At 35.5% G+C, this 22,146-nt stretch overlaps 1 protein-coding gene across 1 annotated transcript in view; it reads left to right on the forward strand.

Moving 5' to 3' along the window:
* The window catches only part of OTOGL (otogelin like), a 169,025-nt gene that overhangs the window by 77,601 nt on the left and 69,278 nt on the right, over nt 1–22,146 (forward strand). Inside the window, exons 25-29 of the mRNA XM_068560704.1 lie at nt 3,141–3,248; nt 3,994–4,132; nt 13,129–13,263; nt 18,584–18,733; nt 21,772–21,891. Of these exons, the coding sequence (XP_068416805.1) occupies nt 3,141–3,248; nt 3,994–4,132; nt 13,129–13,263; nt 18,584–18,733; nt 21,772–21,891 (652 nt within the window). The remainder of the gene's footprint in view (nt 1–3,140; nt 3,249–3,993; nt 4,133–13,128; nt 13,264–18,583; nt 18,734–21,771; nt 21,892–22,146) is intronic.

The following is a 22,146-nucleotide window of genomic DNA, read 5'->3' on the forward strand; positions in this document are numbered from 1 at the left end:
TTTATTTGATTTGATTACGATTCAGGGATGCATGGCTGATTAAATAAATCTACATCCTAATTTTGTTTCATGTGCTTGTGGTTGATGCTATTATTTAAAAAAATATCTACTTGCTGTCACCTTTGACTTTTAGTTCAACAGTGATTTATTAATTTACTGGTCAAATTTTATTACGAAAACTTAAAGTAATTTCCTCCCGCCTTCTCTTATTTTATTGACATAAGTATAGTTGGAATTGACTAAGAGGCCTCTCACTGTTTGGAAATAATTTTGTTACATGGAACTTTCGATTATAAAGTTGTTCTTGGTAGTATGATGTGTATTGACTTCCACGCGACCTTGGCTGGCTTATTTTAGGACAATAAGCCTGGTGTCACTTGTTGTCATGGGGCTCCTTGTAGTGCCAGCAGTTCATCCACTACAAACGGACCACATACCTTAGTTTAGAAATCATTGTGGATTAAAGAAATGGAAAGTAATATAGTGGAAAGAGTCATATAGAAATGGGTTAAAAATGTTGGCCCTCTTTCTTATTAGGTAAAGTACCTCGGGACAAATCTTAACCACTTGGAGTCTCAACTTTATCATTTTTTTTTTTTTTGAAGGATTTTAAATTTATTTATTTATTTATTTTTGGCTGTCTTGGGTCTTCGTTTTCGTGCGAGGGCTTCCTCTAGTTGCGGCAAGCGGGGGCCACTCTTCATCGCGGTGCGCGGGCCTCTCACTATCGCGGCCTCTCTCGTTGCGGAGCACAGGCTCCAGACGCGCAGGCTCAGTAATTGTGGCTCACGGGCCTAGTTGCTCCGCGCCATGTGGGATCCTCCCAGACCAGGGCTCGAACCCGTGTCCCCTGCATTGGCAGGCAGATTCTCAACCACTGTGCCACCAGGGCAGCCCCTCAACTTCATCTTTTTAAAACGGGTGTAATAATATCTACTTCATAGATGGTTGAGTATATGCAGCACACTAGTCATATGGTAGGTGCTCAGTAAATGTTTATTTTATTACTAACCCCACTTCCCAAACCTGCTTAAAGCAGACAATTCACAGTGATTTACAGCTCTCTTCCAGTTTTGATTAGTTATGAAAAACTCATCAGTCATCAGTGTAACCATTTAAAACCACTAGTTTGGCTGGTTATTTAAGAATTGTGCTTACAACATTTAATGGAGTATAACCTGTAAAAATACTGAATCACTAGGCTGTACACCAGAAGCTAATATAATATTATAAATTAACTATACTTCAATTAAAAAATTAAAAATGTGAATAATATTTTAAAAAATAAAAGAAATGAGAATTGAAAAAAAAAGAATTGTGGTTCATTTCGGTGAGGCATCCCTTATCTAAGCAATTCAGCAGCCAATGTTTATGAAGCACCTAATATCTGGGACATTGTGTTAAGACACAGGGATGATGGTGCTAAAATAAATATATATAAGATAACAATAGAATCTACCTTATGGAATTGTCACTAGGATTAGATGAGTCAATAATGTATTTAAAGCAGGTGGAACAGTGGCTGGGCCATAGTTAACACTCAAAAATACTAGTTTTTGTTATTGTTCTTATTTTCTCTGTAAGACGTTTAATGAATTACTTGCAATTCATTGTGGTAAACCCTCCAATAAAGGTTTGTACATATTGCTATATATAGGGAGTGTGGTACATAAAAGATTGCACTGAAAAGATTGCACTAAATTGAGTCTTGAGTGATGAGAAAAAAATCTTTTAGTTTTCTAGGCAGAAGAGAGATGCAATGCTCAGGGAAAGTGGCTAGAAGTTTGGGAAGGTTGAGGGGAGAAATTATGGACTCTAGGGCACTGGTGTCTGTAAGAAAGAAATCTGAATGAGTTGATGCATCATTTATATAAACAGTTTCATTTCTTCACCTTTACTCAACAACTGAGTGTCTGCTATGTGCTAGGCATTGGAACACAACCATTAACAAGATATTCATGGTCTTCCAGAGTGAAACTTAAAGTCAAATGGATAACATATACATTAGATAAACTATGAGCGAGGAAGCAGAGCACTAAAGGAACATATGTGATTATTTCTATTTGAGAGAAGAGGCAAGAAGTCAGGATTCCTGACTTCTATGTTAATTTTGACAACATGGAATTCTCACATTTTAAAGCAAGTTCAGAAAAAAACTATGTATTTTATCTATTTTTACTAGCTAGTTTTGAATGTTGCTATTACTATTTTATTATCCATTATTTATTATTTTAATTTCTTTTATTATTATAGTTATACTATTATATATTTAAATTATTGTATTGATTAGTATTTTATTATTATTTATGGAAGCTCTTTTTGAGAAAAGATTTTAGGAATATTGAAAAATATATGTATATATTTATATTAAGGGTATTGAAATACTTATTATATATAATATGTATTTATTTTATCTTCATATCAAAATATTTTGATAATACACCCAAACTGATTTCTCCTTGAGATTATGAATAATGATTTTGTTTTAATTTTTGTATTCAGAGATATTTTAAGATACTTTCTTATGGGGTAATCTTTCATGAAGGAATTTACACTTTGAAGAAACCAACATTCAAAACTTGATATGTTAATAATAAAATGTGAAACACTCGATACAATGGTTTCTTATTCAAGACACACCTAAAGTCTCATGGTTTTTAACTTTAAGCACTAACAAAAGAAGCTTTTGATTACTCTCTGTATCCTGTAATAGAAAATGTTATCCAGCTCATACTTCACTATTTTGTAAAAAAAATTCTTAGACTCACAGACTCTTCTATCAAGTAGCAAATATTGAAGAAAGGGAGCCTTACTTCCTCTTTAATTGTTTTTTCAGAATATCTCACTTTACCCGGAAATTTAGACTCTGTCTCCCTTTTGTTGTAGTAAGTGATAACAAAAAGTTTAAAATTTTGCATCCAGTCATTTGCCTGGCATTTATTTATTTCTGTGATGTGAAAGGTACTGTGTGGTAAAATAGGGGAGAAAGACAGGATTCGACCCCTCCATAGGTCAGATAGAACATGCTTTCGACAGCTGTAACAAATACAGATGGTTTGGAATATGACAAGATTGCTGATTTTTTTAAAAACCGAAATTAGTAGTTTATATTAAATAGCATTTACTTCTTCACTTGAAAGAATGGCAGAGCACAAAGGAAAGTGTTATGTTCCTGAAAGCTGTCCCTGTATCTGGAAAGATTGGGAGTACCTCTCAGGAGAAGTGATTGCTACACCATGTTATACCTGGTAATGAGATCTGTTTATTTCACAGTTTTCCTAAGAAATTGTATTAGTTTCAGTCATCTTGTGTTTCCTTAATGTGACTGATTTCAGCAAAAAGCAAACCAAGTCTGAGTAAATAAGATTTTAAAGGCTTTCAGGAGTTGGTTGGGAGCTACTACCTTCAGGGGGATCATTATTTTTACTCCTATTTGTTCAACCCAGGAGAAAAAAATGAACTATGACAATTTGAAAATTTAATAGGAAAAACATATCTCAAGTTTATAAGAAAGTGATAAGTGTTCCAAAGAGAAGGTCACATTTGATGGAAAGTTTTCTGTTTGGAAATAAGCCGTAAAATAAAATTGAAATACAGTTTCCTTGAAATGTGGATAAAAATTCTAAGTTCATGAACAAGTCCTGTCTAAGGTATTTAAATGGACTCCAGTAGATGAGATGGCATTGTGGTCTTTTAGCCACCAGCAGGCGTATGTTTAATTTTTCATTCCATCACCTGTTTTCTGTGTGACCCAGGCACAATTTCCAGGCTTGGTTGTGATGTCTGATAATTTATTTAGACAAAGTGGTAAATATATGCCTTATCTAGCATTGTAATAAAATGTTATCAGAACGAATTGGGCATATTTATAAGGGCTATTGGCTCAGTGAGTGCTTTTGAATACAAACCTTCCAATATTTATGCTGCTTGAAAAATACTAATTAGAGCCAGGTTTCTTAGAAAGGTAACAGTGTTTGTATTATTTTCTAATAGTGTTTGTCGACGAGGAATGTTCAACTGCACATATTATCCATGCCCAGCAGTGTGCACAATATATGGGGACCGTCATTATCATTCTTTTGATGGACTGGAATATGATTATACCAGTGATTGCCAGGTATTTTTGATAAAGGTATGTCACAATTACTTCCTTTTACTTAAAATTATGTAAAGACAATGTAAAAAACAAGTATGGTGGACCATGGCATATCAAATCCATGTGTCATTAGTAAAACCTATAAAAGTGATAGCAATTTTAAATTCATTGCCTTGACTCACTGTAAAGTTTTATTATGTATAAGTAATGGGCTAATTCGTAAACTTTCTGTGCCTCTGTTTTCTCATTTGTAAAATGAGGATAATAATTGTATCTCTCTCCTGGGGTAGTTCTTAGGATTGAATGAAATAAATATATGTAAAACTCTCAGAGAGTGCTTGCTATTTAGTAACTGCTCAATAAATGTCAGCCATTTTTATTTTTGTTGGTTTAGTTTGGTGAATACAAATATAAGACATTAAATCATGTATTGGACCACATATTGTTTATAGTTGTAGCAATCAAAATGACATTGTTCTCAATTCTAGACATGCTATTTTGATGATATGCTTTGGTAAACCCTGGGCTTTGTATATCTGATAAAATCCTTAAAATTTCTCATATCTTTAATGCATTCGGATTTTCTGTATCCCTAAATTTTATTTAGATATCATTGATCCCAGAATTAAATTTCTAAATGAAAAATGTAAGCTTTAGGAAGAAGTTGCACAAGAATAAGCAAAATAACATCTTTTTCTCCAGCAAGGTAACCTGTGATTATCTTGAATGTGTGTTTTTTTCTGGGTAAGGCTTTTATGTTTTTAGAGGTTCATGTATGATCCTGTTCTTTAAGCAGATGTCAAGAAAGTAGACGTATTCCCATTTTGTATTAGTTATATTAAATAAAAAAACAAACAGTAAAATCTATAGCCTCAATGGAAACCACTGAGTTTCCCTTTCAGTGCTATTTTTAGCCTTCTTTATGAACAATTTCAAGTTTCTTAAAGAATAAATCCCTGGGAATGAATTTGGCAGTTAGATAATTATAGAAGATGACAAGTTGCCTATAGGGGTTGTGTGTGCGTGTGTGTGTGTGTGTGTGTGTGGTTTTGATACTATTTGGAGCATAGGAAAAGCACAGTGATACATATACATTCTATGAGTATTTGTCCTCTTAGAACAAGCCTTATTTAGCAAACAATTTTACATGAGAATTCTCTTGTCCCCTGAACTTTAGGTTGTAAATTGAGAAGCTTGGAAAAGTAAATAACAATTTAGAGATTTGAATACATGAACAGATACTTTTTTTCTCAAAATGTATCAGACTGATTTTATACCATATCCTTGCTTCCCTTGACATTTAGGTGTCTCTGACATTCCTTAAGATCCCTCTTCCTTTGACTTTCTCGATATTATGCTGTTGGAGCCCTTCAGTGTCTCTTCAGGTTTCTCCATTGTCTCTTTGTTGCCTTTTCTTTTAGCATAAGTCCCAGACCATAGATGACTGAGTTGGCTCCTTCAGGGCAAGGACCAAACCTTAGTCACCATTGTTTTACCAGTGTAGAGCATTGTGCTGGGAACATAGTTGTTCACTGAATGTTGACTGAACTGGACGTCTGTTCTTGGCTCTCTGCCCTTTTCTCCTAATGCTTGGTATGATCATCCCTCTCTACAATCTTAACCTCATCTACAAGCTGCTGAGTTCCAAACTGACATGGACAGCTCTGACCTTCAACTTCTAGGCTCTTCTGACTCAAGTTCATCCCTACAGTAATACATTTTTTTCATTCTGTTAATCTTTCTAAGACTCACATTGCTATCATGTCATTGCTTTCTAAGAACTATGGTTGACTCCCAATTACCAGCTTCCATAATATCAAATTTCCCTTCAGACCCTTTGATAATCTTTCGAGGGTCTCAGTTAGCTCCGCCCCTCCTCTATGTCTTTTCTCAGGGTATTTTCCTGTACCTGATTGCCTCTACTCCCTCAAAATAACTTTTCTAGTTCACATTTACCTGTTCTGTTCTTACACATCCTATTGTATTTAATAGTCATCATGTCAAAAGTAAGCAGCCCATTATATTCTGATTATTTTATGTGTGCTCAATTAGATTGTGTATCATTTTATATCAGAGCTCTGCGTTATACTGCTTTTGGGTTCCTCATAAGGGCTAGCGCAATTACGGTTGTACTATAAGAGCTGAAAAATTACGTGCTCGGTTTTTTAACCATCTTTTTAGAGGGTAGAAATCACAAGCTTACACTTAATTAGTAATCTTTGTTATAAACGCATATACATGCCTTTAACATGAAGTATGTAGAGCAGTGCTTCTTAAGCTTTAGTATGTCTGCACATCACCTGGAAATCTTGTTACAATATAGTTGCTGATTTTATGTGTTTGGAGGAGTATCTTGGATTCCGCAATTTTTAATAAACTACCCTGATGTTTCACGTCCATAGTCCACTCTTTGAATAGCAAGGATGTAAAGCATTTTCTTCTTTAAAAAACGAATTTTAACTATTTTTGAAATTCTCTTCTTCTGAATAGTAAACTTTGTCACATCTAGAAAAAACAAAGTATCATTGACAGTATTGTATCAAACATGACATGTTCCCATTGGATATGTCACTGAGGTTAATTAATGATGCTTTTTATGGTTTCATTTTATGTAGCAAAACAAAAATTCTTCCAAACTTTGTCTTCATTTTGTGTATGGAAAAAATTATTTAGAAGTATTTAGCAAAAACATTTTAAACCTTGTTCATGTATCACCGTCTTTGCAAACATTTTCCAATGTGTGACACTGGTCTTTGCTCATGCATTATCATTTCATTCATTTAATAAACAATTTTTAGGGCCTATTAAATGTAAACTGTGTTAACAAAAACATGCCTTCTCTATTTATTAAGATAGAATTTTGCAATAAAATTCTAAAGTTTTGAAACAAGGATCAGGACCTACATTTCTTTTTTCCTCCCCCCAGTCATTTTGCAAAATGCTGGGCATTCGGTGAACTCTTAACAACTACTTATTTGATCTACCTGGCTTTTCCTTAACTCCTCATTTGTCTTTGCAGTAGAGAAATCATAGTACTTACCACTGAACTTTCAAACAATGATTGTTTTTTTTAATTGAAGTATAGTTAATTTACAATGTTGTGTTAGCTTCAAGTGTACAGAAAAGTGATTGTGTAGAAAGAATATTTGTCTCAGTTCTGATTCCTGACAAAATGAAAGTATCTTCTTCTGTTTGATGCTGAGTGATGGTGGCAGTCTTTTTTTATTGGTGCTGCAATATAACAGTGCCATTTTATTTAGCAGGCAAGAGCCATTAAGGTTTGGCTTTTAGGTTTTATAAACCTGATTTCCTATCATCACTTTAATTTTCTACTATATCCTTCTGTAAAAATGTATACATAATGTTCAGTCTCAGATTTTAATGAGACATGCCTACCTGTATATGAGAAGACATGTTGCAGGAAATGTTATTCCAACATTTGGATACCTAATTAAATATCTGGGTTAAGATCTGTCATTGGGGTTCATGTGGTAAAAATAAGATATAAAGAATATTAAAAGTCTAAAGCTTCAAGTTTTAGAATTGTATATGCCTTTTGTTTTTTAACATCTTTATTGGAGTATAATTGCTTTACAATGGTGTGTTAGTTTCTGCTTTATAACAAAGTGAATCAGCTATACATATACGTATATCCCCATGTCTCCTCCCTCTTTCGTCTCCCTCCCACCCTCCCTATCCCACCCCGCTAGGTTGTCATGAAGCACGGAGCTGATCTCCCTGTGCTATGCAGCTGCTTCCCACTAGGAATTTTACATTTGGTAGTGTATATATGTCCATGCCACTCTCTCACTTTGTCCCAGCTTACCCTTCCCCCTCCCTGTGTCCTCAAGTCCATTCTCTATGTCTGCGTCTTTATTCCTGTCCTGCCCCTAGGTTCTTCAGAACCTTTTTTTTTTTTTTTTTTAGATTCCACATGTATGTGTTAGCATACAGTATTTGTTTTTCTCTTTCTGACTCACTTCACTCGGGATGACAGACTCTAGGTCCATCCACCTCACTACAGATAACTCAATTTCGTTTCTTTTTTATGGCTGAGTAATATTCCATTGTATATATATGTGCCACATCTTCTTTATCCATTCATCTATTGATGGACACTTAGGTTGCTTCCATGTCCTTGCTATTGTAAATAGAGCTGCAATGAACGTTGTGGTACATGACTCTTTTTAAATTATGGTTTTCTCAGGGTATATGCCCAGTAGTGGGATTGCTGGGTCGTATGGTAGTTCTATTTTTAGTTTTTTCAGGAACCTCCATACTGTTCTCCATAGTGGCTGTATCAATTTACATTCCCACCAACAGTGCAAGAGGGTTTCCTTTTCTCCACACCCTCTCCAGCATGACCAACATATACTTGATAAGCCAAGAAATATTTTATTCGACCATGGAGTAATTATTTCATACCAAAGACAAATTAGTGATTAACCAATGTAACCTAGTAGTCATGGTTTTGAAATATTATCATTCCAGATAGTAAATTTCTCAACACTTGGAGATTTTCTGCTGCAATTTTAATTAATTAATTAATTTTTTAAGAATCAGCATTTCCTTTGAGAAGGATAGAATGGCTGCCAGCACCATTCATTTACTTGCTGCTTTTTCATAGGCAAGAATCACTTCTGTGAATATCATATTTAATTCCTTCTTCTTTGTCAAGCAGCTCTCTTTCCTCCCTGTCTTGATTACAAATTCCAGACTTTGTCATTTGTAACGCATTTTTATCTGGTAAAACTTATCATTTATTTTTTTGGGCCCTGTGAAGGATCTAGTAATCAAATTCATAAAAATTTCCATTTTATTTGCCAATTGGACTTTTAAAAATTAATACTTACTCAGCTTTGTCTTGAAAGTATAATGTTACTTGACTCTGACACACTGAAGGAATTGTAAAGGTTTTTGTTTTCTTTTTAATCTCTGGATTGTGGAGCTTTTTTGTTTTTTTAGTGTGGACCATTTTTAAAGTCTTCACTGAATTTGTTCCAATATCGCTTCTGTTTTATGTTTTTATTTGGCCACAAGGCATGTGTGGTCTTAGCTCCCTGACTAGAGATCGAACCTGCACCCTCTGCATTGAAAGGCAAAGTCTTAACCACTGGACCACCAGGGAAGTCCCTGGATTGTGGAGTTTTAAATGTAATCTGATTCCAGCGAATACTTACCCTATCTTTGTTGATGTTTATCAAACTTTAAAAATTCAAGTTCTCTGGTATTTTATTCATTTTGGAGGCTGTTTATGCTATACTTTAAATAGCACAGGGAATATAGCACATTATTTTTTAAGTGTGTTGAAGCAAATCTAGGACAAAGTTCATAATTGTATTTCCTGAGGTAAGACTTTTTTAAGAGTAAAAAGAGTTGAGAAACCAAACAGCAACTTGACCTGTGCTATAAGCTCAAAGAAAGAGAGGACACTGCATGTTTTCAGCAAAAGTGGGAAATTTAATATTCCAACTCCCAGATTTCAGAGCCAAACTCTACTTCCATTATCTATGACAGGCCCCTGTCACTGCTAGGTTTCTTCCTGTAACTTGTTTTAGATTAGGTTTTTCAACATTCTGTTCAGTTGATAGCTCAGATGTTTGGTGCTCTCCTTAAGTTTCTGAAAACCCTTCTAATTTCATCGCTCTCAAATTTTTATACCTTGTATCATCATTTTTCATGTCAATATTTCTTGTGTGATTTCTATGTGTCAGGCCCTATACTGAGAAGTGGAGGTACAGAGTATGCAAACATAGATATCAGTCTAGGGCCCTTTGAAACTTAGGCTGGTGGTGGAGAGTTATTAATCACCAAATCACAAAATTCATATAAAATTGCCACTGTAAAAGTTAATGATGACCTATGCAAAATCTAATTAAACCTTTTAAATGTTTATCTTCCTTTTTTGAAGTGGTTCTTGCTTTGTCTTCTCTGAGGTAATTCTACTTCTGCTGGTCTTTGACCACTCCTCAGTCTCTGGTGGCTTCTTTCTCCAAGAGTTTCTTAGAATACTGGGTCTCACAAGTTCCATATTTTCATGTCTGTCTCCTCTATAAAACTCTTAGTTGCTTGTAATCTCATAATATCTTGAAGGATAAACCCTGTATGCATTTGTGTATGTACGTAGGTATGTATTTATCCATCCATCCATCCATCTGTCCATCCATCCACAGGAAATGAAAACAGAGAGGAAAAGAAGTCAGAGGAAATCATTACGCCCTATTTAGGCAAATGTAAAGATCTAGATAGAACTAGATAGAGCTTTCTCTGTCAAATAAGAGTAAAATGCAAACTAATGGCATAGTAATTATACAATGGTATGGCACTTCAGGAAAAAAAGAAAGAGAGAGATAGAGAAGAAAGAAGGAAAGAAAGAAGTAACATGTAAAAATTAGGTGAAGATTTCACTCTGAATAAAATTTACTCCCCATAAAATAAAAATATTTTCTGTCTTCCAGAAGTTATGAAGGAGATGATGGAATTAACTAATAAGAATTTAAATGTATGTTAAGGGAATAAAAGTTAGTGAAAAAGGAAATGGTAAAATTAAGGAACAAATTAAAGCCCAAAACGCATTATAGAGTTGAGATATAAGCATTTCTTTTAAAAAATGACAAGTATACCATCTTTTGTTTATCTTCCCTTCCTTTTGGTTCAAATGTGAGAGAGAATCTAATTGTCTAGAGTTGTCTTTTTTTTTTTTTTTTTTTGCCTGCATTAAAAAGTCCCTTGGCCCATCAAAGAATGTGCTGCTTTGGGGCCATTCAGCTGTGGAACATAAACCATGGCTGCCTGAGGCTACTGTATCAGCAGGGACTTTCTGTGGGATAGTTACCGTTAAAAGGGGCTGGGACTATGACAGGTCTTAGACTGACATAGCAAGTAAAATAATATACTACCTTGAGAGGTGCTGACATTTTATGTTTTGGAATCACTTGGGAGAATATTCTCTATCAGTGTTTTCAGTACCTGAGCATAAAGGGTTTGAGGAATCTATGTGGCACATTGCTGTTGACCTTTTTCCTCTAGCTTTGTGTTACTTACTGTGTTGCTTAGCAACTCTGTAGCATTATCTCCAAACCTAATATTAACTTGAAATAAATATTGGAAATGGAAATTGGAGAAACGTGACTGTTAGGATTTGATAGTTTCAAGTTACTGTCAGCCTAACATGATATTACCAGGCAGACGATACAATACAATATAGAATATTTCTTGGCATTTCTGAACATGATATTACCAGGCAGACTATACAATATAGAATATTTCTTGGCATTTCTGAATTAATATAAAGACTAAAGATAACATTGAGGCACTTTGATTAATAGTAATAGAAATGTAATGGCAATAGAAATCCTTTCAGCCAGCTTTTCACATCCCTTCATCTCAAAACTCTTTCCAAGAGGAAGAGGAAAACAAAACCCTGAATTATATATGTATGTCTTCTTTGAAAATTGTTCATAAAGGCAGAAAAGTGTGGCATTATTTTTTGAGTAATACAATGCCGTAATCATCTTGATGACCCTTATTATTCTCCTTTTCAAAGTTTAGGCAATACTTTGGAAAAGAATTGTTTAAGAAGAAGAAAAAACTCTTGGTTCCTATGAAGTAAGGAAAATTGGGTCACAGAGGGACAAATTAATTACTCTGTCAACAGCATTCATTGAAAACCTATCCTCTAGGCACTATGTTGTAGTACTTCCTAATAAGACAGGAAGAATTTGGCCAAACCAAGAAATATATTGAGCTAGTGTTCATATTGTTGGTGATATAAAAAACTAGGTATGGAGAATTTACATCAAGACCTATATGATTTCCAAACATTTAAGGACTCTTCTCACTTTGAAAATAAACACTGACCCATATATCTAAAAATGAAAAGGATTCAGGAAATGTAGGTGAGCCTTTGAAAATTGGAATTTGAGTTCAAAGAGAATTGTCACTTTCCTTTTGATGAAATTCCCACCTTCCACTAGGTAGTGGAAGGACTCACGGCAGTGTGGCTTTAGCTTTTGGGGCAATAAGAACCACTTCAAAAATTTGATGAAAATCATAGACCTTCTTCCTAGAAAATACAGATACTCAAAAACAACATTTTACAATGAACTTCCAGAGTCTGTGGACCTATTGAAGCGCATCTATTAAAGTGGGATAAAAATTAAAAACCCTGTTTCCAGAGAGAGAGTTCTTAGTGGATGGAGAGGGGAGTGGCTGAAGGAAGGTGAGGGTGAGGTAACTGGTGAAAAGGTCAGATTTAGAGTGTGTGGGACTAAATAATAGTCTCTGGAACTAAGGATTTCCTATAACCTACAACTGAATTTTCTCCTCAACCATTACTAAACTCTTTCTAATTTCTCTGCAAGTGGCATTAATAAAGAGGGTTTTGAACTCTGTCTCTGCCCTTATTTAGCTAAGTGACTTTGGACATTCATTTAATCCTTCTTAACCTCTGTTTCTTGATCTGTAAAATGGAGATAATACATAATTCAAGAATTATCATAAGAATTAAATGAGACAATGCATATAAAGTTCGAAGGAAGCCCTCAAATGATATGCATCATTTTATTTACTAATACAGTGTCAAAGTTTTATATTTATTTCAATTTTATCTTGTAGGCAAATAATTATTTAGCCAGAAAACTGGCTTAAAATAAAACAAAAGATGTTGTCTAAAATGAAAATGTTTCTTTTAAAATTCCCCTAATTGACATGTCTTGTTGGGTATTTGATGAGAAGAAACTGGTTGATAAATTTGAGCTGTAATAATAAAATGGAAAAAAATCCTTGTTGGAACAACATTTTAACAGGAGATATTATAGTTAAATGTTTAAAGATTGAGCTATCTTGGTATACTTTTATTAAATTCTTCACATTATTAGATCAAAATGATTTTTATTTTAGAGGTAAGTTGTATTTCAATTTCAATACGATTCATTGTAAATCTTGGACTTCTTTAAGATTTGTTAATGAAAAATAAGTAAAAATTATATATAATATACGTTTGTATTAATATAATATTTTTGACATTTCAGAGTACAGATGATTCAGATATATCTGTCATTGGCCAGAACAAGAAATGCTTTGACAATGGTATTGTTTGTTCTAAAAGTGTTTTGATTTCAGTTGGGGACACTGAAATTTACCTGAGTGATACTCCTTACAAACAGGTTAGTGAATTATTTCTTGTAAATCATTTTAACTTGTCCTGAGGATACTGAAAATAAAATAGAAACATTTTGGGGGTACTTTTCTTTATAAGCGGTTACTAGGTTTGAATTTGTTTCTTTGTCATTTTATGTAGCTTCAGTAAATCATACTTGATTTGTCTCTTTTGTTTATACTCCACTTCTCCATTTGCTCATTCTTTCCTTGTCACCTGTTACCTGGAGTACTTCAACGTTCTCCAAGCTAGACGCCTGGCCTGCAGTCTTAGTTTTTCCCCTCTGATCCATCCTGCCACACTGCAGCCAGGGTGGTTTTCCTAAAATGGAAATGTAATCTCCTGACACCCTAGTGCTTCAAAACTTTCAAGTGACCTCCCATTGCCCTTACAAGGCCTCACCAGTCTGGCCATTGCTGCCTCTCCTGCTGTACCTCTCATCACTTTCTGCTTCAAGCCCATGTTCCAGAAGTTGGAGCTTTTATCAGTTCTTCAAATGCTCTGTATTCTTTCTCTCACCTCTGGTTCTTCATGAATGTCATTGCTCCTACCTGGATCAACCTTTCCATTTAACTTATTCTTATGTGATAAGTCTCATCTTATCTTCTTCAAGGAGTTCCTCCTCTTGCCCTCAAGCTCCCTGTCAGGACATGCATCACGCTTTAGTGAAATTACTTGGTGGTGGCAGCGGTTCCCAACCTTTTTGGCACCAAGGACCGGTTTTCTGGAAGACAATTTTTCCATGGACCGGGGGGTCGGGGGATGGTTTAGGGATGATTCAAGTGCATTACATTTATAGTGCACTTTATTTCTATTATTATTACACTGTAATATATAATGAAATAATTATACAACTCACCATAATACAGAATCACTGGGAGCCCTGAGCTTGTTTTCACTTGCCACTCACTGATAGGGTTTTGCTATGAGTCTGCAAGCAATTGATTTATTATGGTCTCCGCACAGTCAAATGTCTCTGCTAATGATAATCTGTATTTGCAGCCTCTCCCCAGCGCTAGCGTCACCACCTCAGCTCCACCTCAGATCATCAGGCATTAGATTCTCATAAGGAGTGCGCAACCTAGATCCCTCACATGTGCAGTTCACAGTAGGGTTCGCGCTCCTATGAGAATCTAATGCTGCCGCTGATCTGACAGGAAGCGGAGCTCAGGTGATAATGCAAGTGATGGGGAGCGGCTGTAAATACAGATGAAGCTTCGCTCGCTCGCCCACTGCTCACCTCCTGCTGTGTGGCCTGGTTCCTAAGAGGCCACGGACCGGTACCAGTCCAAGGCCCGGAGGTTGGGGACCCCTGTGTGGTGGTCTGTGTCTTTTCTATTTGTCTCTGAGTTCTGTGAGAATTGAGACCACTGTCTTATTTGTTCATTCTTGTATACTTGGAGCCTGTGCAGTTTGAAAGAATGAATAAAGTTCATTCATTCATTCATTCGATCATTCATTCATTTATTCATAATGTCTACTTTGTACAAAGTTACGTGTTAATTATTGGGACTACAACAGTGAAAAGACACTCACTGTGCTTGCTTTTAAGGAACTTATACTGAGGTGAGGGGTACGTTTCAAGTAAATGAGGCTGTGCAGTGTGGTGTGCTATGGTAGGAGTGTGTTTAGGAAAGCAGGAGAATCCCTAAGAAGAAGACCTAAGCCAACCTGGGGTGTTCAGGGTAGTTGTGAAGAGCATAGACTGGAGTCAGTTAGTACTCACTTAGAACCTCTGTCCTGTCACCTACTAACTCTGTCACTTTGGGCAACTTTATTTAACCCCTCCAAGCTGCAGCTTTCCCATTTGTACATTTGGGATGATTATGGAATCTACTTCCTAAGTTCACATGAGGATTAAATGAAAGAATGAATTTCAGGAAATGGCTCTCCTCCTCTCCTTCACCCTCCTTATTTTTGAAGGCTCAGAAGACATGCTTTGGGGGAGATGATTTGAACTGAGTCTTAAAGGATGAGTAGCTATGAGACAGGTGAAGAGAGAGAGTAGGAAGGCAATCAGTACAGAGGAACAGTCATGTTGAAAGGAACAGAGTTCAAAGATAAAATGGCACGTTTGGAGAACTGCAAGCAGTTTAGTTTGGTTGAGGTGGATGGGGATAGTGGAGGGAGGGTGAGGCAAAGATCAGGGAGGAGTGTCCAGATTGACTTTCATGCAGGAAGCTTGGGGACAAGGGCAGTAGACCAGGAGGCTGTGTAATATAATATTAGAACTTACTCTACAAGGAAGAAATTTTGGAATTAAGTGACATGATCTGACATATGGCCTTTATAAAGTGACCTATTTTTGAGTTTTTAGACTAGCGTTTCTCAGTTTGGTTTGCAAAACTTCTGCATTAGAATCATCTAGAATATTTATTATAAGAGCTGGTCCCTAGACTCCACCTCAGGAATTAGAATGGCTGAAGTTGATGACAATCAATATTTCAATGGTTCCCCAAATTCTGCACACTAAAGTTTGAGAATCGGTGCCCTAGATCGTAGCTCATGTCTCAGTAAGAAATGTTGAGACCAACCAGGCAGCAATCAAGATTTGAGCAAAACAGAGTTTGTACAAGTCATGCTAACATCTTTTTGAAGTAATTACTGCAGTTTGGTGTAGCCATCAGCTGGATATTCATTAATAGGTGAAGGTTCTCTCTAAGAGAAAGGATGTGTTAAAAAAAAGAAAAACTGAAGAGAAAATAGTAAATGCTCTTATAAAGACTGTTTGACACATTTTCGAAGTGGTAATTGCAGTTCTGTGTAATGTTCATCTTCCAATTTTCACCTGAATGCAGGTGCTGATGGATCTCCTTCATATCAGTAGTGAAGTATAAAGTAAGATGAAGAAAAATCGTGAAGATAGTTTGACCCTAACAAACCTCTGGCTAATATTTTTTCTTGAGCATCAAAAGTGAAAATAAGTACCATTTGTTTTATGGCAGATGGATTGCTCATTCAGGGGAAGGAAAAAAACCTGTTGTTTTTTCAATAAATGTACCACTCTAATTTTATCAAATATGTAGCATATAAACAGTTTATGAATTTAAGCTGTATTTTAAAAGTTTTAATTCTCTGCTTTTTATAACTTACTTTTCGAACATCACTAGAGTTTATTTATAGTGCAATAATTCTCCCCTGAAGTGGAGGTCCAATTCATAATACCTCAATCTTATGATGAGAAACAGCTTTACTTCCTAATCTGAAAAGTAAGGAGTACACCATCTCCTTTTGACCAAAGAGTATTGTTCTCTTGTAGCAAACTGCCTTGTCCAATAAAAATGAAGGATTTAGCGCTACAGGCAAATAGAGAGGATGTGCTTTCACATCAGGATAGCTAATACAAAACCAACCTGAAGGAAGTCCAAAAATGTTGGACTTCCAACATTATGTTCCAGTGATATGTCAACCAGTCTGAGGGGAGTTTAATAGGAAAATACATGAAAGAAGTTATTTCATGGATTGAAAAGGAGCTATAAGCTACAAACATTTCACTTACTTACTTTGATTATTGCTGTTCAGGCTGGAAGCTGAGAACTAAGAACAGGCCAGTGCAGGAAGGTGTTAAAAATATATGTTACCCTTGATCTAGAAGCTGCAGATACTGCCATAAACTTGACAAAGTGCGTCTTTCTAGGAACTAACGTTCATGTAGGGGGGAAGACAGATAATAATGCCAAAGACAAATCAGATAATAGAAAGGTCCTGAAAAGTGTAATCAAAATGATAAAAATAGGTTCTATGGCAGAGGGTGATATGGGGGCCTGGCAGGCTACACATTTTATGGACCTAGTGAAAAATGAAAATGTAGAGCCCTTGATCAAACAGGGAAAATTTTTTTCCTTTGTTTTTTAGTCTTTCTTGACCTGCCATGGTGTTTTTTATTTATTATTTAATGCCTTGCTCACTTAGGCACAGGGTACTTCCAGGTTGAGTGCAGACCCTCACAGGTACTGGGGGCATTGCCCTGTAACTCCAACTTGGCACTTGTAAGTAGAAGGGAATGAGGTTAGGTAGAGTCCATTAAGAATTCATACTGTCCTATACAATATACCGAGCGCTTATAAGTATGACCTTGATCTAGGAGACTGAAAACTCCTTATGGATGTGACTGAGTTTATTTAATTTGCCCTATGAAATATTTATAAAACTGTACACTCTAGTACAGTGTTTCCAAACTATACTTTTGTTCTTACTTGGGGGAGAAAAATAACCAAAGGATTTCATATCTCCTTCACAATTCTTATTTTGCTCCTGGTTAAATTTGTTTTATTTACTTTGACTTAACCATGTATTTTTAAAGTTATTATGTGAGTTAATTTCAATGTCAGATTCAGCATAATCTTTTATAGGGTATAGCCCTTGCCCATAAAGAACATTGCATATTCTCACTTTAGGTTAAAGGTACTCTAAATTTTCCCAGTGGGTTCCGTCTCTAGTTTCTCCCTACTATTATCCTTTCTAGCACACACATTATTTTCTTTTAATATGCAAACATGGTCTGTCATTTTACTATTCAAAAGCCTTTATCGAGGACATTTTGCACATGGAATAACAGCCATTGATTGTGATGGGTAACTTGATGGCAAAGGGTCTCAGACTATGCTAGTCATGGAATCCATGCTGTAGCTCTCTGGTGCTCTCCTTAGTACTGAACAAATCTTAAACTTCCTGCCCCTAAGCCTTTATTCAACTGATTCTCTTTGCTTGGGATGATTTCTTCCTCATTCTCTTTTCCAGCCCTTTATATCTTCCCGTTATGGCCTCTTACATATCAGTAATATATGTTCCACCTCTTGCAAAGAGCCTTCCTAAGTTCCTTTTATGGAAATTCATCTCCCTGTCCTCCTTAACACCTCTTTCTCTCTATAGACACACACACACACACACACACACACACAAACGCACACACTTTGTGCTTTTGTTTTTCAATTATTCAGGTAAAATCATACATTTTTAGTACTCAATCATATTTATTCACCATCAATAGAGAATGTCTGGGTCGGCAGGTATATCACCCTAATGTACTCTATGTCCCTGCCTTGTTTGTGCTCTTTCTCTATAACTGAAATACCTTTTTCCCTTTGCTCATTTATCCATGTTGAGCCTATCTACCAGTTTGTATCTTGTTACCAATTTTATGATTTTCCTATTTTATGCACTTGTTCTGTCTTTCACTACAAAATTCAGGAAAGACAGGGCTAAGCAAAAACACTAGTACATAGATAATTATTGATGGATATTAATTAATTGTTTACATTTTGGTGAGAAAACAAGAAATTCATTTTTTTCTTTATTATGCTTTTTCTTTTTTTTTTTTTTTGAAGAAACGATCAGGTTTTTTTCTGGAAAATAAACCAACATACCAGCTTTGGAAGGCAGGGTACTACATGGTAGTATACTTTCCAGAGAAAGACATCACTATTCTTTGGGATAAAAAGACAACCATCCATATCAAAGTTGGACCACAGTGGAGGGTAAGTCAGCCTATTTGGTAGGTCAATCCAAATGAGATGCAAAAAATGAAATTACATTTACCTTTTTGATGTTTTACAGAAATAAAATGATTGATGTTTTCCTTTAAGAAATAAGTTATATTTTCAGAATTACTAACTCAGACCCCAGAGAAGAACAACTTTACCAAGTGCTGTATACAGTTCTTTTTTACTTCAACCTTACAGTATCCAGTTTTCCAAAGTTACTTAGGTCAGGTTCTTTTTTTCCCATTCCCTGCAGCATGGTTATTTGATATGTTTGTAGTAGAGTTAGCTTCATTTATTACAGTTTGCATTCCATCTTTTCCTCCATATTCTGGATATTTTTTAAGTTTACATACAGTAAAATTCTAAAAAAAATGTAAAATAATTTACTTTTGTGGTCTGCAGTTCTATGGATTTTAACAAATGCATGGAGTTGTGTATCCACCACCACAGTTCCAGATAGAACAGATCCATCAGTTCCCAAATTTCTCACATGTTACCTCTTTATTGTCAACTCCTACTTCTAACCCCTCACCCTTGGCAACCATTGATCTATTTTCCATCTGCATAGTTTTGCCTTTTCTGGATACAGTAGAAATGAAATCATGCAATCTGTAGCCTTTTGGGTCTGGCTTCTTTGACTTGGCAAAATACATTCAAGATTCATCCATATTGTTGAATGAATTAATTGTTTGTTCCTATACACTGCTAAGTGGTACTCTGTTGTATGGATGTACTAGTTTGTATTATCCATTAATGGTTGAAGATCCAATCTGGGTTGTTTACAGTTTCTGTCAATTTATATTTTACATTGTTTTAATTATTGTTTACTGTTAAATATTGTACTAGATATTATTAAATATTTTTATTATTTTAGATATTTAAAATTTTATATTTATAATATAAGGTTGTTTTTGAAACGTTGATATAGTTTTTGTTTTTTTTTTTTAAAGAACTGACATCTTTATTTATTTATTTTGGCTGTGTTGGGTCTTCGTTTCTGTGCGAGGGCTTTCTCTAGCTGCGGCAAGCGGGGGCCACTCTTCGTCGCGGTGCGCGGGCCTCTCACTATCACGGCCTCTCTTGTTGCAGAGCACAGGCTCCAGACGCGCAGGCTCAGTAGTTGTGGCTCACGGGCCCAGTTGCTGCGCGGCATGTGGGATCTTCCCAGACCAGGGCTCGAACCCGTGTCCCCTGCACTAGCAGGCAGACTCTCAACCACTGCACCACCAGGGAAGCCCTGATATAGTATTAAAAATCCACTTTATCTGAAATTGAAATTGAGACTCATGGATATAATCTGTGGCAAGTTAGGGAAAAATGGGGATAGTAATAACAAATTCTCATAAAACTGGAAAATATACATATTTTAAAATATTTTAAAGTGTTATAAACTTAAGATATGATTGTATATTGAAGTCATTTCTTTCAGCCCTAAGTAAAATAAAGCCCCAAAATCTATTCCTAGGTGTTTGCTGGCATCTTGCATTTCTTTGATGAAGATGAAATAATTTAGTCATTGCCATACTTCTTCAGCTGTGTTTTCTGCCATTGTCTACCATGTATCCTCCCCTCCTTACTTTTTTTTTTAAAATTTTTTAAATTTCAGATAACGCATACTTTTTATTTTATTTTTATGTTTATTTTTGGCTGTGTTGGGTCTTCGTTTCTGTGCGAGGGCTTTCTCTAGTTGCGGCAAGCGGGGGCCACTCTTCATCGCGGTGCGCGGGCCTCTCACTGTCGGGCCTCTCTTGTTGCGGAGCACAGGCTCCAGACGCGCAGGCTCAGTAGTTGTGGCTCACGGGCCTAGTTGCTCCGCGGCATGTGGGATCTTCCCAGACCAGGGCTCGAACCCGCGTCCCCTGCATTAGCAGGCAGAGTCTCAACCACTGTGCCACCAGGGAAGCCCACCCTCGTTACTTTTTGAAAACAAATTAACCATTTATTCTTATACATCTTCCCTTACTTTTACTGCTGCCTTAAATTTTGGGGTGAGCAGTAGCGGAAGAGGCCACACTGTCTTTGAATAGGTATTGTGGCTTCTGAGAGCAGAGGCACCATGGTAAGCAGTGGCTGTGGCAGTTGCAATCCCAAGATTATTGTCAGCTTTGCTGGAGGCACGGGCAGCCAACTTTACCATTAACAAAGGGCTGCGTTCCATTCTTCAGTACATGAGGAGAGAGGTCAGTTTGTTTAATTTCAAAACTTGAGGAGGATTTTCATTGCTTTTGGAATCTCATTCTTCCCTGTACTCTTAATCCATCTCCCTCCCCAAGAGAAAAGTTTTTCACGTTATTTGAGAAAATGCAGTGGATATTGTTGATGTGGATAATCCATATGGCACTTTCAGTAACCACTGCATAACCCATAACAAACTTTATAGAAATTAGGTAAGATGTGGATTTCATTTATTGTCTCATGGTGGCATGATATATGAATATAGAGTTAACTTTTTCTTTAAAAGTTATGCTTTGAATGTTTTGGCTTTTCAAAGTACGACCTAAAGAAAGATAAATTATTTCTATGGTTTCAACATTTATAGTCTTAGAAAACCTTAAACATAACAGGAAGTGGGTCTTTCATCATTAAAATGTAAATATGTAAATATACACAGAATATGTATATATGTACACATATTTGTATATACACACTCAGACATATACTGTAATGTTTGTATTATACTTGTACAGACACTGTAGTGTTTGTATTATACTTTTCCAAGTTACTTATATTATTAGTTATATCAATGCTAAGACAATCGTAAGTGTGAAAAGATAAAATTCGGGGGATGGAAAAATATTTTTGAGAATCTAAAATAATTAATTATAATTAAATTATAATTAAATAGACATGAAATTCCTGTTAATTATAATTAAATAGACATGAAATTCCACCTTCTTGAAACATTTTTTAAATGGTTATTGTGGAAATTCTTAAAATATCAATTTTAAATCTCTTGAAAATTTCAGTGAATATTAGTCCTTAAATGTTAAAATGAATATAGAATATTTCATGATAATTTTCTTTTACTTTAGAACAAATTATCAGGATTATGTGGAAACTTTGACAAATGTACTTCAAATGATATGACCACATCCAATAACTTAGAAGTGAGAAATGCCCAGGTATTTGGAGATAGTTGGGCATTAGGACAGGTAAGTGGAATATATGTATTTTAGAAGTAAACAAATATTTTTTGTTGTATTTATCCACTAAAACATTTTATCCTTACAGAAAAATTTATTTAGGTAAAACTATTTTATGTAATATTTGTGCAGTAATCCATAGTTGACAAACTCAAACTACTTTCACATTTAATTTCTCATGTAATCCTGTGACAGTCTTGTAATGTAAAGGGTGTTGACTCCATATTATAGATGAAGAAATTGAGACTCAGGAAGGTTAAATGA

The sequence above is a fragment of the Eschrichtius robustus genome, chromosome 13 (assembly GCF_028021215.1).
Source record: "Eschrichtius robustus isolate mEscRob2 chromosome 13, mEscRob2.pri, whole genome shotgun sequence".
Classification (NCBI taxonomy): domain Eukaryota; kingdom Metazoa; phylum Chordata; class Mammalia; order Artiodactyla; family Eschrichtiidae; genus Eschrichtius; species Eschrichtius robustus.